Source organism: Melanotaenia boesemani, chromosome 8 (assembly GCF_017639745.1).
Source record: "Melanotaenia boesemani isolate fMelBoe1 chromosome 8, fMelBoe1.pri, whole genome shotgun sequence".
Classification (NCBI taxonomy): Eukaryota; Metazoa; Chordata; class Actinopteri; order Atheriniformes; family Melanotaeniidae; genus Melanotaenia; species Melanotaenia boesemani.
In genome coordinates, this window is record NC_055689.1 from 33,929,365 (window position 1) to 33,944,839 (window position 15,475).

The 15,475-nt window shown below is 40.5% G+C and overlaps 1 protein-coding gene across 2 annotated transcripts in view; it reads right to left on the reverse strand.

Moving 5' to 3' along the window:
* Positions 1-1,506: 1,506 nt before the first annotated feature.
* Positions 1,507-15,475, reverse strand: part of LOC121645166 — a 52,556-nt gene continuing 38,587 nt past the window's right edge. Inside the window, exons 1-3 of one of the 2 annotated variants that reach the window (XM_041993574.1) lie at positions 3,710-4,057; positions 2,078-2,386; positions 1,534-1,946 (exon numbers count right to left, since the gene is read on the reverse strand). In XM_041993574.1, the coding sequence (XP_041849508.1) occupies positions 1,786-1,946; positions 2,078-2,386; positions 3,710-3,860 (621 nt within the window). In that variant the 5' untranslated portion in view covers positions 3,861-4,057 and the 3' untranslated portion in view covers positions 1,534-1,785. Of the gene's footprint in view, positions 1,947-2,077; positions 2,387-3,709; positions 4,058-15,475 lie in introns of those variants that run through there. The other variant, XM_041993576.1, reaches the window with a different exon arrangement.

Below are 15,475 nucleotides of genomic sequence, written 5' to 3' on the forward strand. Positions count from 1 at the left end.
GTTGTTGGTGTTTGTTTCTCTGCTTGTTTACAGGTTCGGTATGTTGACAACCGTTAGACTGTGTTTGTAAGTTTCTTTCTCTTCCAACCTCAACAAGTTTCACATCATACAAATATATAAACAGGAAGAAGAAGGAAGCCATTTTGATTCAGTATTAAGATGAAGCGTTTCTAAGGAAACCAGCATGTGATGGGGTGTGTGTCCCCTGAACATTTAGTTTGTGTAGGAAAAGTTTGACAGTGAGGATGTAAAACTCTACGCTGATGACACTGTTGTTTCCACACGTGAACAAACAGCAGAGCAGAGATGTTGTTTGAAGCTACAAATAAACATCCAGAGGTTTGACCAGTCAGGACTGTAGGTAGAGAAAAAAGACAGACAGCAGAGAGGGAGGGGAGGAGATGAGTGTGTTCAGCAGCAGATATGAATCTGTTCTCAGTGGTTATTAGAAGAGAAAAAACTGCTGACAGCCAATCAAACTTCCTTTCCTGCAGCCGTGTGGCTTTCTGCTCTGCAGCCTCCACACCGTTAGCTGTGGCTTTTCACCTTAATAACACAATGACAGTTACAACCATCGACTGTGTTTAAAGAGTCGTTCCAGGAAACATCTGTGTTCTTCATCTGTGAGGGAAACAGTTCAAATCCAGATCCCAGAGCTGAGAAATGAACTTTGATGGAAGAAAAGGAGAGATGAGAAACCTCCTGCTGAACATTTGTTGCTGAAATTAATAATAAATCATTTAAAGCTCATCTTCTCAGACATTTCTGCTCTTTCAGCCGACTGTACTTCTGTTATCATTCATCAGAGCAACAAAAACCACACTGAGACAGACTCACAAACCACCGACACAAACAAATCATGTTGTTTGGTTGGTCTGAAAACAAAAGCAGGATAAGACGTCCATGTTGGTTCAGCTCAGGTCTCATTTTTTCACCGGCTGATAGTTGATTGAAAACCTCCTGCAGAGCCGTCAGAGGAGTCTGTTGGTCTCAATCACAGCTGAGTTTTTATTGATTTCTCTTCAAACTGGTTCAGCCTCTGTGAACCTGCTCTCCACAATGTCATTTAAGCTTCTGTTGATCACTTTTAAAACCTTCACGGTCTGGATCAACTTTCCATGTCAGAACTCTTCATTCTGCACCTCGACCCCTCAGATCAGAGACTCAGCTGTTGTTTAAAGTTCCACAGTTCACACTTAGAACAAAGGGAACCATGATTCTACTGTTTTAGCTCCAAGAACGCGGAACAAACTCTCAGTCAGCATCAGAACAGCTGAGTCAGAGCAAGTTTAAAAGATTTTATAAACCTTCCTGTACAGACTTGGATTTGGAGAATATTTTCTGATCTTTGTTCTGATGTTTTAATGTTGCTCTTTCTACTTTTTCTATTTTGGAATTATTTCTGTGGTTTTTGTGTAATTTCAGTGCTTTAAAAACTTTTTGACTTGTTATTATGATTATAATTATGAATAAACTCCACTTTGTAGTAAAGACATATATTGTGACTTGATATTTATTATGAAAAAAATAAACATTTATTTCATTTTGTTTTCAAGAAAAGAAAAAACAGAAAAACTGTGCAATACAAAAAAAATTGCAGACTGGAAGAAAAACTGAAAATTATCAAATATGTCAAAGACAGAAAGCAGATATAAAATAAATCATTAAGATCAAACGTTCCGTTTGAATTTACACTTCATGACAGCAAATATAAATGTTAATAAATGGATGTCAATTCTGAAAATAACTGTAAAATCTGCATAAAAAGAGAGCAACAGAAAACAGTCAGTCAGCATGTGTGCAGTTGGTGGACGGTCCCTTGTTTCTGAGGATCATCAGCAGAGAGAGTCCACAGCAGTACACCAGACTCTTCACCATCAGCACTGTGGACAGCAGCAAGAGCAGCTTCACTTGGTTTAAGAGCGTCTGAAGCCAGGGACAAACATCTGAAACAGAAAAGGAGTCAAATGTTGGAGTTACAGTGAGAAATGTCAGTCCTCTGCTCCTCTGCTCTCTTTGACAGCGTCTCCACATGAAGCTGAATCTCTGCTGAACACAGTCTCCAAGCCTTCATTACCTTGTTGTGTTTGGGCCTCCACTGTTCCCCCCTCATGCTTGACGTAGCAGATGTATTTCTGTGTGTAGAAAGCATCACGATCGACCACCCTGATGGCAGCGGAGCGTCCTGACTCTTTGATCTCCAGCTGATCTCCCTCAGCAGGGAGCAGCTCCTCCAGAGAACCGTCCTCCTTCTGTCTTTTCCAGGAGAACTGGACCAGAGGAGGAAACATGGCTGAGGCCAGACACAGCAGGGAGCTCCTCCCCTCCTGGTGGACTCTGGATGCTGCTGGGTACACGCTCACCACGGGCTTCACTACCTGCTCATCTGAAGTTTGACAGCAGCAACAAGCAACACACACATTCACACAGTTAGCAGCAGCTTCCAGCACTGCACTGCATTCAGTCTGATCCTGGAAACATGGACTCTGATCAATAAACTCCTCATCAATACAGCACAAAGTTCACTTTCACTACTTATTAATTGTTATGCTTCCTATAAAAAAGTATTTAAATATAAATGTTTCTTTTTCTTTTCCCGTTTATCACTGATACAAAGTACTAATTACAATCTATGTATCTATATAATATATTTATATTTTACAGCTTTTACACTACACATGAAAATGTTTAATGAAACATTTAATAAATATGTTTCTGCCGAGGAAATTTCTATAATTTCATTTAATAAAATAATGAAAACATTTAATATTTACCAGCAATTAGTCCATTCAATGAAAACAGATTAAAATCTTTCAGTTTATTTTTTATCCTTTCACTAACTTTTAAATTAAAATTTATAATTAAGAAATAATATTTGATGACTGCTAATTATTTTTTAAATAACCTACATGATAACAAATTTATTCAAATATAAATTCATCTTTTTTGTTCGCATTTTCTCTGAAAGATTTTTATCCATTTTTCCATTTATTTCTATAAGTTGTACACAAAATTGTACTGAATTAATAAACAAATATTAACTAAATCGTACATTTTTAATTTATTTTTTAAAAAATATTTTAGTTTGTGAAAGAAGTTAAATATGTTCTCTAAAACATTTACAGACATTTTTAGATAATTTTTAAGTTTTAAATCTTTGATTAAAAACCAGCAGATTTTATTTTTTTTTTCTGCTTCAGTGTTTTTATTCTTATGTCCAACATGGAATTAAAGCTCATGTAACATTTATCTGTTACTTACACTTGATCAAAACTTAACATTTTTATTCCACTTTCAAGTTTGTTTTAGTTTCTCTTTAAAATACAATTTGTTCACATGTTAATTTTTCAAGTGACATTTAATTTAGTTTTGTCCTCTACAGAAAATTCAAACTATTTTTAATTTAACAAAAATTTCTTTTTCCACAAAAACTAGCAGATGTCAGAGAATTACTGAGAAGATGAAAAAGTAAATGTTTGTATCATGACTAATATTTGCAGAAATAAAGAATAAGTTTAGTTGTTCAGTGAGATTTAAACATGTTTTCAGGAATTATTGAGCTTTTCTTCTGTAACAATGGCTGCATGATGAATTCTCTACTAATGATGAAAAAACTAACATGTAAAGCCTGAAGCAGCAGAAACTGACTTTAAACACATTTTAACTTCTACAAGAAAACAAGTGAAGGAAAAGAAATGTTTGTTCTTACCTGTTACATACAGTTTAGTCCCAGATCTAAAGTTTTCGTAGTAAGATGTGCCATCTGTCCCCAACACAGTGAGAAAGACTGGTACAAAAACCTGTCTGCTGGTGAACGTGTCAGCTGAGGTGAAGGAGTTCAAATGATGAAGCAGGATCATATTTCAGCTCCATGATGTGTTTCTCTAATGTTCATATCAACATGACTGTCTCTTCTTCTCTTCTCTTTTAGCCACACTAGCAGCATGGCTCTGATGTTAATGTCAGTCTGTTGGTCAGTCCACTACTTTAGTCCAGATGGACTGGATCTGGACTAAAGGATGGAGGGATGGATTGACATGAAACCTTTAACAGACATTCTTGGTCCCCAGAGGATTAACTTCATTGAGGGACTTTGTTGATTCTGACTTTTTATTTAGCGCCACCATCAGGTGGACATTTGTGGTTCAGAGTGAAATATCTCAACAACTATTGGATGGATAGTCTGGTTCAGACGTTCATGTTCCCCTCAGGATGACCTGGAATAACTTTGTTGATTCTCTGGCTTTTCATCTAGCGCCACCATCAGGTCAATGTGGAATTTATCTGATACTTTGCTTTTTGATTAAATACGTGCAAAACTCATGTCAATCTGACCATAAGTCTTCCTTTATACTTTCACAAGGACAAGCACACGAATGTTCAATTGTTGCCCAGGCAACAATATCTGGAAACAAAGCCGGACACGTGATGAGCTTTTTAACAATTTGTAAATGATTTATGATGAATGATGCGACCAGTGGGATGTTTATGAATAAACATCCATACATGCTTCTAAACAATGTGAAAAGTGCAACAGTTCGTACTGCAGATGATATCGCCTCATGGCTGTGGTGCATGGCCATAGGTGGGGCCTGGGAAATTGGGTGTTGGCCATGGGTCAGATGGCCGGACTGTTCTTGGGTGGGATGGGTGAAGTTTCTGGGTTCTGATTCCCAGGTTAGCCCCCTTTCTTGGGGGTGGAGGGGTCAGTTAGTGCCCAGGGTTCTGGGCCTGCCCAGGTTTGCTGCCACAGGATAGGTTAGTGCATGTCCCGGTGTCTGGTCACCACCTTGGGACTCAGGGTATGGCACAAAGGCAAGAGGGGTGTAGGGATATGAAGGGAAGCTGATTGGGAACAACACACAAACAGTCAAGAGCAGGGAGGGTGAGGGCAATGGGATCTTCTCACACCCCTGTTTCCTGGACGCCAGGTGAAGATGGAGGGTGTAGAAGAGGGCTACTCAATTCGGTCCTACGAGGGCCGCAATCCAGCAGGTTTTCCATGTATTCCTGAACCAACACACCTGAGTCAAATTAATGAATATATTTGACTCAGGAGTGTTGGTGCAGGGATACATGAAAAACCTGCTGGATTGCAGCCCTCAACCGAATTGAGTAGCCCTGGTGTAGAACAATGGGAGATTGGCCCGCTGGGGCCTGTGCCCCATGACCGAGGGGGGCCCTGGCTGGGGCCTTCCTCTGCCACTCTTGGGGGTTCGGGGTAATGATGCGAAGTTCGACTCTTTTCACTAACCCAGGTCTTTTACTCTCGAACAGTAAAGTGAACGAATCTTGAACGAATCATGTCGTTCATTTTTACAGTAGGTGGCGTTGTAAAAAAGTCTGCGATTCTCAAGCAGTAAATACTGAAGGCAACAAAACTATTGGTAATGCCACAAGCAATTCAAACCATGTGAAAACGTAGGGAAGCAAATACACACCACAATAAAATGATTTGTGTTCTACATCCTCCCTGCCATTGTTTAACAGCACAACAGTGACTCAGTAGCTATCACGTGACAAATGAACAAGAGACCGAGCCGAGAGCGAACGTACTGCTGAGCTAGATACAGCTCGAGCTGTGAACGAACGAAGGAAGACCCGTTCAGTGACCGAGTTGCCTGTCATGTGACAGAAGCACTAGGGAGACCAATCCGAGAGCGAACGTACTGCTCGCCAAACAGCCTGAATGATGAACGAGACCGAGAACGAGACCGAGAACGAGACCGAGACCGAGAACGAGAACGAGACCGAGACCGTGCAGCCCGAGCTGTCTGTCACAAATGCCTGAGCAGCCTGGCTGTCACGTGACAAAAGAACAAGGACCTGAGGACGGACCTGAGTGAGTCCTGAACGAATCATGTCTGTTTCCTGTCCTGACCTACTGACTGAGTTTATGCAGCTTCCTGCCATGTGGCGAGAGGAGGTACCGCATGAAAATGAACGAATCGGTTACTGAGAGGACCCGTTACTCCCGAGTTATATAAAGGATTAGTTCATACTGAACGAATCGTTCGTGACCGACACATCACTAGTCCGGGGTAGTCTTTGTGGTGTGTTGGCTTGGGTTCATGCTCCAGGATTGCTGCTGATCACCTGGGTCTCTGGGTTTCCCTGGTCTGCCTCTGGCCTCTGTAGAGGCGTGGTCACATTTGCACGATCGCGCTCATCTTTGCTCACTCCTGACTCCTCGCACTCTGCATGTGAAAAAGCCCTGATAAGGGGGAGAAAAGGTCAATAACACCAGCTGTCTTGTGCTCCTGCATGTATTAACTGAAGTGAGGAAGCGGTGTGTCTCCTTACCATAGACTGTATATAAAAGATGGACGGAGCCTCCAGGACGTCACCTGTCGGTTTCTGAAGAGCAAAAGTGAAGTTCACTGGGCGGTTCCTACCATCGCCATCTTGGCAGAGTCACGCCTGCTGTCGCTCCAGGAAAATACAAAAATGGGCAAAATGCTGGAGCTGAGAGGGGGGCTGTGAGCGTGGGGGTCGATGATTGACGTCCTGCAAAATCCAAGCTGCTTGTAGCTAAAAGCTAACTGAGCCAACTCGTGTCTAATGTGAGCTAACAGGCTCATGAAGGTGGGTAAGCTAAAGCTAAGGCAAGCTGTTAGCCGGCTAAAAACTGCGTTTGTGCTACACTCTTCCTTCTTGCCATGGATATTCGATACATGTCAATCAGAAGGACACGCCCCTAATGCTGAATTTTAAGATTAAATAACATCCAAATGGATGAGTTAGAAAAAAATTCACCCCCCTCACAGTTCTCATGGAGGTAAACTTGACCTATTAATCCTTAAATGTTTTTTTGTACCAGGCTTCAAACATGTTTATTTCTGCTGTGAAGGTGGTCTTTTAACATGGGAGTCTATGGGGATTTGCTCTGTTTTGGAGCCAGCCCCTAGCAGGCTGAACTACAACACTTCCACATAGGCTTCACATTTTCCCGCCAAGGTTGCCGCTTGCTCGTTACACAGATCAACATTTCCACACTACCCCCACTGACACCCTCTGGTTACTGTTTCAATTTCCACTGGTTAAAAAAACACTGAAACCTACAATCTTATAAATAAATGCTCTAATGAACAACTGCACTGAAAAATGTTACCTGATCATGTAACTCTATCTCTCATTTAGGTTTTAAACAATGCCTTCACACATGCTGACACAGTCACTGAGTTGCCTTGTGGGTTTATACACTAAAATACTTTTGTTTGTTTTTTTTTCTTCTTCTTCTTTTTTATGTGTGATGGAGCATAGATGACATACTACTTCTCTCAGTTGACAATTTATTAATTTACAGAGTATGAGAATGTGCAAATTACAGACCTCCAGGTTCATATGTATCACTGACATATGACATAAGAGATGTCCTGTTGCCCACTACAGACAGGACACCCTCTAACTGATTTCTGAACCCTTAAATATTACAGCTCCTCCTCCTTGCTATACACAGTTTTGCTGACTAATGCTGAGATTGCTGGAGTCAGGTCAGATGTAATCACAGGTTGACCACATGCAGATGTCTACCCCCCTCTGTTAATGGCTTCTTAGCGGCTTCTTATGTTCTGGAAAACAGGGACAAAGAGACCATACACAGACAAGCAAGGGATTTCTTCTGGAATCCGGTTGACCTAGAAATTTCCCTTAAGTGTAACATCTCACATGTTGTTTACTGGAAGACATAATTAGTCAAATGTCCTTCTCACTTACCCCATATGAAGAGTCTCCTTGTTGCTTAGGCACACTAGCACACTGTTATTAAACTTATATAAGCTAAAACTGATGTGATGCTCCCCCTAAATTTGTTCTCAAAATGCAACGTCGCACAATCGCTACAGAATCTCCTCTCAAAAACCCCACGATCTCCTCACCGTTTGGAATCTCTTATTGAGAGATTGACAAGCTTGGACGCTTCGAAGATCCCGCGTGCTGCTCGATACACGTTGATGACGTAACAAGGCCTCGGTTGGTCTATCACGTGGCTTTTGGCACTCTGAATCAATGCTCAGAAACAATGCTCGCAACACTTTCGTGTCACATGCTCCACACGTGATCGAGGAGATCAGCTTGAGCATAACATCCCTAACTTTACCTGAGTTTTATTTACTTTTTCCTTTTGTTACTTGTGTTACGACCCGACTCTGGGGCATGATTGGGCGTAACAAAAACAACGTTGAAGACAGATGGTAGATTTGAAATAAAACCATTTTATTAAAACCCCCCTGAACGATGAGTGAAAACCTGTAACAAAAAGGCACACAAAATGAATGAGTGTTGGGGTTAGCAGACCTGCTGAAAGAAATATGCCAGAACCTATACCAAAAACCACCGAGTGAAAACCAAAAGACTGTACAAAGACTCGGTGAAGCTAAAACCAAACAAAAGAGCAGCAGATCCATAAACTAAAGTGACGGAAGTCACAACCAAAACCAAACACTAATCTAGCCCAACACTGTAACTAAACACAAAGCACCCACCGTGGCAGAAAAACTAACGGTGTAGCCAAAGCTTAAACAAAACTGGGTGTAAAACGGTGAATCCAACTTAAACCGAACCATGATTAAGTCCTCCCACAGGACAACACAATGGGACAACCATTATGTTACGTCCCATATCAGGGGCAGGACAGGGCGCAACACAAAACTACGCTGGGCCAGGTATAAAAGCTTGACACAACCCAATTTATTGACAGAAACATAAACATGGAATAAACCCTGGAACAAAAAAGGTAAAGTGTTGGGGTTAGTGAAACTACTGAAATAAATACACAAAGGAATTAACAAAACCCTATATAAAACCCACCGAGTGAAACCAAATGAAAATACAGAACTCGGTGTGAAAACCAAAACCAAACAAAGAGCAGCAGTTCCCATAAACTAAGTGAGATCCGTCACAAACAAAAGCCTAATCTAGCCCAACACAACATAAACCTGATACGTAACACAAAGATAACAACATGGCTGAACACAAACGAAAGCATAGCGATTCTTAAACCAATACTGAGTGTAGAAGACAAGGTAGGTCCAAACTCGACGGACTGTTCTACCGTTCCCTCACGGGGAACACACGAGCAGGCAGGATTGGTCCTGCTGCACACTCTCAAACAGTCCACCACCAAACAAATTACCAACTAGCACAGCAGACACCCAGTAAAGCATCGCAGCCATTTTCCAGCCAAACACAAAAAATTGCCATTGTGGGGTTAAACCTGCTGTAATCCCTCCCAAAGGGCCCAGATGAAAAATGAGACAGATTATACGTTACAACACGGATTTGCTAAGCATAGTAATAGTCCATGGAGTACGTCTTGTTTAGTCAAGACAAAACCCAACGGATCTCCAAGGTTTATCACAGATTTTTGAAAAGTAAATGTTGTGACGGTTCCGGATGCCTATCCGTTACCCCAAATTGAGGATTGTGTGGACACGATCGGATCTGCACAGTGTGTCAGTAAGCTGGACCTATTAAAAGGTTATTGGCAGGTCCCCCTTACTGACCGTGCATCCAACATTCCTGCATTTGTAACTCCCGATTGATTTCTGCAGTACACAGCAGGGCAGTTGCCAGGAATTATGGACTCCCAGAAAGAATATGGCCATGGGCCCCTCTACCCCAGGATTGTTGCCCCTTTTTAACGTCTGTGTATTATGATGTTTTTCACTGTTCTTGACGGTGCCCGACAAGGTTATTATAGTTAACGAAAACCAACAAAAAAAACGAAAATTAAAATGAAAAAAACATTCTCGTTAACTGAAATAAAAATAAAAACGAGAGTTTTTAAAAAAACAAAAGCTAACTAAAACTGTATTGTGTGTTTACAAAATGAACTAAAACAATCTAAAATGAAAGCAGAAATGTCCTTCGTTTTTGTTTTTTGTATATTTATTTCATACATAAGGCCTCGGGGTTGATATGAAATCTGTTTACTTCGCTCTGCCGGATTTACGCCAGGTGTACGACAACTGAAGGTCCGTGACGTCACGTGTCAACAGCGTGTTCACCCGCGCCGGCTAGCGTGAAGCTACAGAGAAAGTTAGGCGAAAGCGGCAGAGTCCTATTTGGGATTCCTTTCATTATGACCATGCCAAAGGTAAAAGTACCTTGTAGAAGAAGCAGGTGGTACAACATGTGGAAGGAAAAACCAGGAATCTGAAAGTCCATTTGAAAAGCTGCACAAGAAGCTAACCAGGAGTCCCTGGACCAGGTAGCCTTTCTGTCCCCCTCCACGGAAAGATAAGCTTCAGCCAGGCCAAGCAGCATGGGGAGGGAACGTGAGTCACAGACACACTCTCAATTAAACACACCACACACACACACACACACACACACACAGTCTCTCACACACACATGCAAACAGACCTACACACACATGCAAACACAAAATCTTGAAAAGCTGAATTTGAGAGGCTTAAATTTGTTTTTGTTTACAATGTTGGACAGCAGGTTATGTATTTTCAGCATAGAAGGCAGTTTATATGTACAACACATTTCATGTACAGGACAATTCAAAGTACTTTACATAAAACAAAAGCATTACAGATATTAAGAAATAATAAAAGACAGCAACACATAGCAAGAATCACAATAAAATCATAAATTACATTAAAATGATTAAAAGCAAGATAAGTTAAAAAAGTTACCGTGCAGATTTCATGTATAGGCACATGAGAAAAGAAATGTTTTTAACCTGGATTTAAAAATGTCTACATTTGGTGAAAGTTTAATCTCCACTGGCAGTTTGTTCCACTTATTTGCAGCATAACAGCTAAATGCTGCTTCTCCATGTTTAGTCTGGACTCTGGTCTGGACTAGTTGACCAGAGTCTTTGGATCTAAGAGCTCTGCTAGGTTTATATTCTCTGAACATATCACAGATGTATTCTGGGCCTAAACCATTCTGGGATTTGTAAATGATCAGAAGGGTTTTAAAATCTGTTCTGTGACTGACTGGAAGCCAGTGTAAAGATTTTAAAACTGGTGTGATGTGTTCAGATCTCTTAGTCCTGGTTAAAACTCTAGCAGCAGAGTTTTGAATGAGCTGCAGATGTTTAATGCTCTTTTTAGGAAGTCCTGTTGAAAGACCATTACAGTAATCCAGCCTACTGGAGATGAATGCACGGATGAGTTTCTCTTGGTCTTTCTGGGAGACTAAACTTTTAATTCTGAAAAGAAAAGCACATCAGCATCCAGCTGAGATCAGTATCTTAACCAGCTGCTGGCTCTGTGTTCTAACAGACACGTTTACTTTCAGTGTGTATAATATCCACAGCTTTATCATGTCCAGTATAACATGTGAGGTCCTGTACTGATAATCAGCTGCAGTGATTTGTTCTGTATCATGTTTTCTCCTGATACAGTTTTTAAAAATAGTATCTTAAGTTTTTATTATACAGTGCTTATTCTGATTATTTTGAATTTTGCACTTGGCAAATACTCTAATTTAGAAAAAACAAACAAAAACTAAAACTAACACTAAAACTAAAAAAACTAAACTAAAACTAAGCATTTTAAAAAACGAAAACTAATAAAAACTAGAAAATTAAACTAACTCAATTTGAAAATAAAAAGTCAAAACGAAATAAAAACTAAAACTAATAAAAAATCCAAAACTATTATAACCTTGGTGTCTGATGTAATGCACCCAATTTGTTTTCTTCTTTACAATGTAGGAGTAGTATTATTATGTAAATGATGAATTATTATTTTCATACTGTGGTACCCATAACTACTTAAACGATGTTTTTACACCTCTGATTGCAAATACAGTTTTAATAAACCGCTCAACAAATAGGTTGTGGGTATTTTATTGTGAACAAGCAAGCACTGATGTTAAAAAAATAATAACATAAAGTGTCCCATTTTTTGCCCCTTAAACAATTCCCTTCTCTATCTGAAGGAGCCTTGCTCTGGGGACATGGGCCTGGCTCCATCAACAACAAGGACAGCGACTTAAGTCGCGTTATAGATAAATTTAGGATATATTTTGCTATTGATTATAAAATTGAAATAACTAATTGGTGGATTAAAGTCTTAGTAATTACCAATGGTACAGCAGTTCATTATTAAACCAAAACAGCCAACCAGAGTCTATCTCACCCTCAAAGGCATCATTGGACTGCTGGAGATGAAGGTCTGCTGCTGGGTCAGACCTTTCTGGAGCAGCAGAGCATAAAGGCTTATTGTTCCATTATATATTGCTTTTGTGAACATTAAACTTTATGTTTCATAGAAACTGATGAAGAACTAACCCAGTCTTGGAATACACACAATTTAAATGGGGTTCTCAGTACCATGGCTCTAGGAAGATACTTTCACTTTGCCATGTATGTGGAGGTCAAGCTGTGTAGAGTTACCCCTTGCATAAGACCCATGTAAAGAGCAGTTTAGTTTCAGTAAACACTCATGTAGGAGGGAAAAAATAATTGAGTGACATCACCCTTGTACGGCAAGAAGTATTTGGTGCCTTGTATTTTATATTGCTGTGAAAACAACCAAAAATATTTGAACTATTAACCCCTGTATTATTATTATCATTTCCTTTCATTTAGGCTATTCAAATGTCCCACCAATAACAACATTTTACAAGACTAGATTTGAACACATGATAATAGCATAACTGGCCTTTGCTTAATGCTCATATTACTGAGCAGAACGTGAATGCATCATAATACAAGTCGATGCAGCCATGTAACTGAGTGAATGCTTCTGCTGCTGGAGCTCTGACTTCGTGCTGTTGTGGCAGGTTTGTTCAGTTTAACAGCAGACATTTGGATTCAGCATCTCTTCCTCCAGTTTTCAGTTCTTACCAGACCCACGCCATTAAATCATCTATCTTCTTGTCCCAGTCTCACTGACAGAGAGACGGTGTGTGAAACACAGTCCACTGTAGTTGGCCTCCAAATTAGTAAGGCAAGGCAAGGCAAAGCAAGGCAGTTTATTTGTGTAGCACATTTCATGTACAGGACAATTCAAAGTGCTTTACATAAAACAAAGACATTACAGATATTTAGAATAGTAAAAGGCATCAACACATAATCAACACATAATCACAATAAAATAATAAATTACATTAAAATGATTAAAAGCAAGATAAGTTAAAAAAAGTTACCGTGCAGATTTCATGCATAGGCGCATGAGAAAAGAAAAGTTTTTAACCTGGATTTAAAAATGTCTACATTTGGGGAAAGTTTAATCTCCACTGGCAGTTTGTTCCATTTGTTTGCAGCATAACAGCTAAATGCTGCTTCTCCATGTTTAGTCTGGACTCTGGCCTGGACTAGTTGACCAGAGTCTTTGGACCTAAGAGCTCTGCTAGGTTTATATTCTCTGAACATATCACAGATGTATTCTGGGCCTAAACCATTCTGGGATTTGTAAATGATCAGAAGGGTTTTAAAATCTATTCTGTGACTGACTGGAAGCCAGTGTAAAGATTGTAAAGAACGCAACATTCAGTTTTCTACAGCAGGAATCGTTGCTTTACAATGAACTGGCGACTTGTCCAGAGTGTACCCCTCCTCTCACCCGTAAGCTCCAGCGCCCTCAACCCATCTGAGGTTAGTGGGTACAGACAAGGAATAAATGACCAAATGGTTTCAGCCCTCTGTAGTTTGACTCTCACCATTCTTGGAGAAGAAATGTCTAATATTCTGGACCCCTGCTCTGCTGCTCCTACTCCTGGCCTCCCGCTCAAGTCTTTTCTGGTTTCCAGATTTGTGATTTTTAGGAGGCATCATCTTATCACTGTAAAATGCGGGAGTTCGCTCGTGCTCGCACATATTACCATGAAGAAGAACCGTGGACCAAATGATTCAAACTGAAATATTGCATGACTTCGTACAACCTGACCACCACATCAGACAGGACACTGCCCGGATGAACAAACTGTGGCCTGCCTGTCAAGTAGTCAGTAATCCAGGAGATCATTGTGTCATCAACACCCATCCCCCACAGCTTCTCCCCCAGTAGCAGCAGTTGGATGGTGTTGAAAGCACTGGAGAAATCAAAGAACGTGATCCTCACAGTGCCTCCTCCACCATCCAGATGCATATGGGCTCGTTGCAGCAGGTAGATGACAGCATCTTCAACACCTAGATGGGCTGATAAGGGGAGGGGGGGCAGAAGATGGAGAGGTGTTGTACAGGAGAATGTTGGGGGTGAGTCGAGCTATTTGGGACACTATGGGTGTGTGGGTGGCCAAAGATGTTGTAGGAGGTCTGGCAGGAGGTGAGCTAAACCTGTTAAAAAAACTGGTTAAACTGGTCTAGCTATCCTGACGTCTGCCTGTATTTCCCCTCCATCTTTGTGATGTGCTTCATTCCTGTTCACACATCTCTCACATTGTTCTGTTGGAGTTTAGCCTCCAGCTTCCTCTTGTAATCGTTCTTGCATGTCCTCAGCATGTCTCTGAGTTCTACTGTAACACACACACATGCTCTTTGTTGAATGGGTATGTAGGAGTCAGCAACAAGCAGACAAAATTTAATTACAATAAGGGAGGACAGACCTAGGTACATAATGGTTCCTGCTAAAAGAACAGAAAGACAGAAATTGATTCCACCTAAGAACACTCTGCATGGTACATAACACAAGCTTCACATGGGATCACTGGTGTCCCTCATGATCTATGTGATAACTAATACAGGTGCGAGTAATTGGGGTTATTAAACAGGAAACCTCCCTTATGGACAGAATCTCAGTTAGAAAAGCTTCACCTCTGTCTGTCTGTTGTCCCGACTCATGTAATCTGTTCGTTATTACCTTAAAGAACCCCCGGCTTACTGACACTGTCAGGTTTTGGGTGTCTATTGTCAAGTGGAACAGTGGAACAGACCCTATGGATCATTTCATAATTCAAGTCTCCAGCAAAACTATATTTAATGTAAGAAGTAACTCCCAAATCGCTTGTGATGGAATATTGGCCAGAAGTATGATTCTCTTTAATATGTCTGAGGTGTTGGAAATTGGAACAGGCTTTGCACAGAAGAATTATTTCTTTGACTGGATTGAAAGTGCAGTTGAAACTGCAACTAAAGAGAATTGTATAGTTTGCTCCTGCCCTGGACCAGCCTACTAACAATACCATCATCCTTTTCTCACAAAACTTTTTATGTAATGCACTTACATATGACTGAAAATCCAAATTCATACATTCTATCAACTTCCCCCACCAAATGTGAATTCTCCTATCCTTTTATCAAATAATTAGACTTGCTTACGACACATTAATTTTACTGGTTCTCAGGTTGAACGCATTCATGATGACTGGTGTACTATCACTATCAATGGCCAGACTGGCAAAATGTCACCAAACGTTCTTATACTTGATCTGATGGTTTTTGGTATTGTGGTAATAATCTGTTAAGAAACATCCTTCCACAATAAAAAGTAAATGCACCATTCTTTCTCTTTTAGCTCCAGTAAATATTATCAAGGCTTCAGCTGCTGATGTAATCTCTTGACAGTCCGCC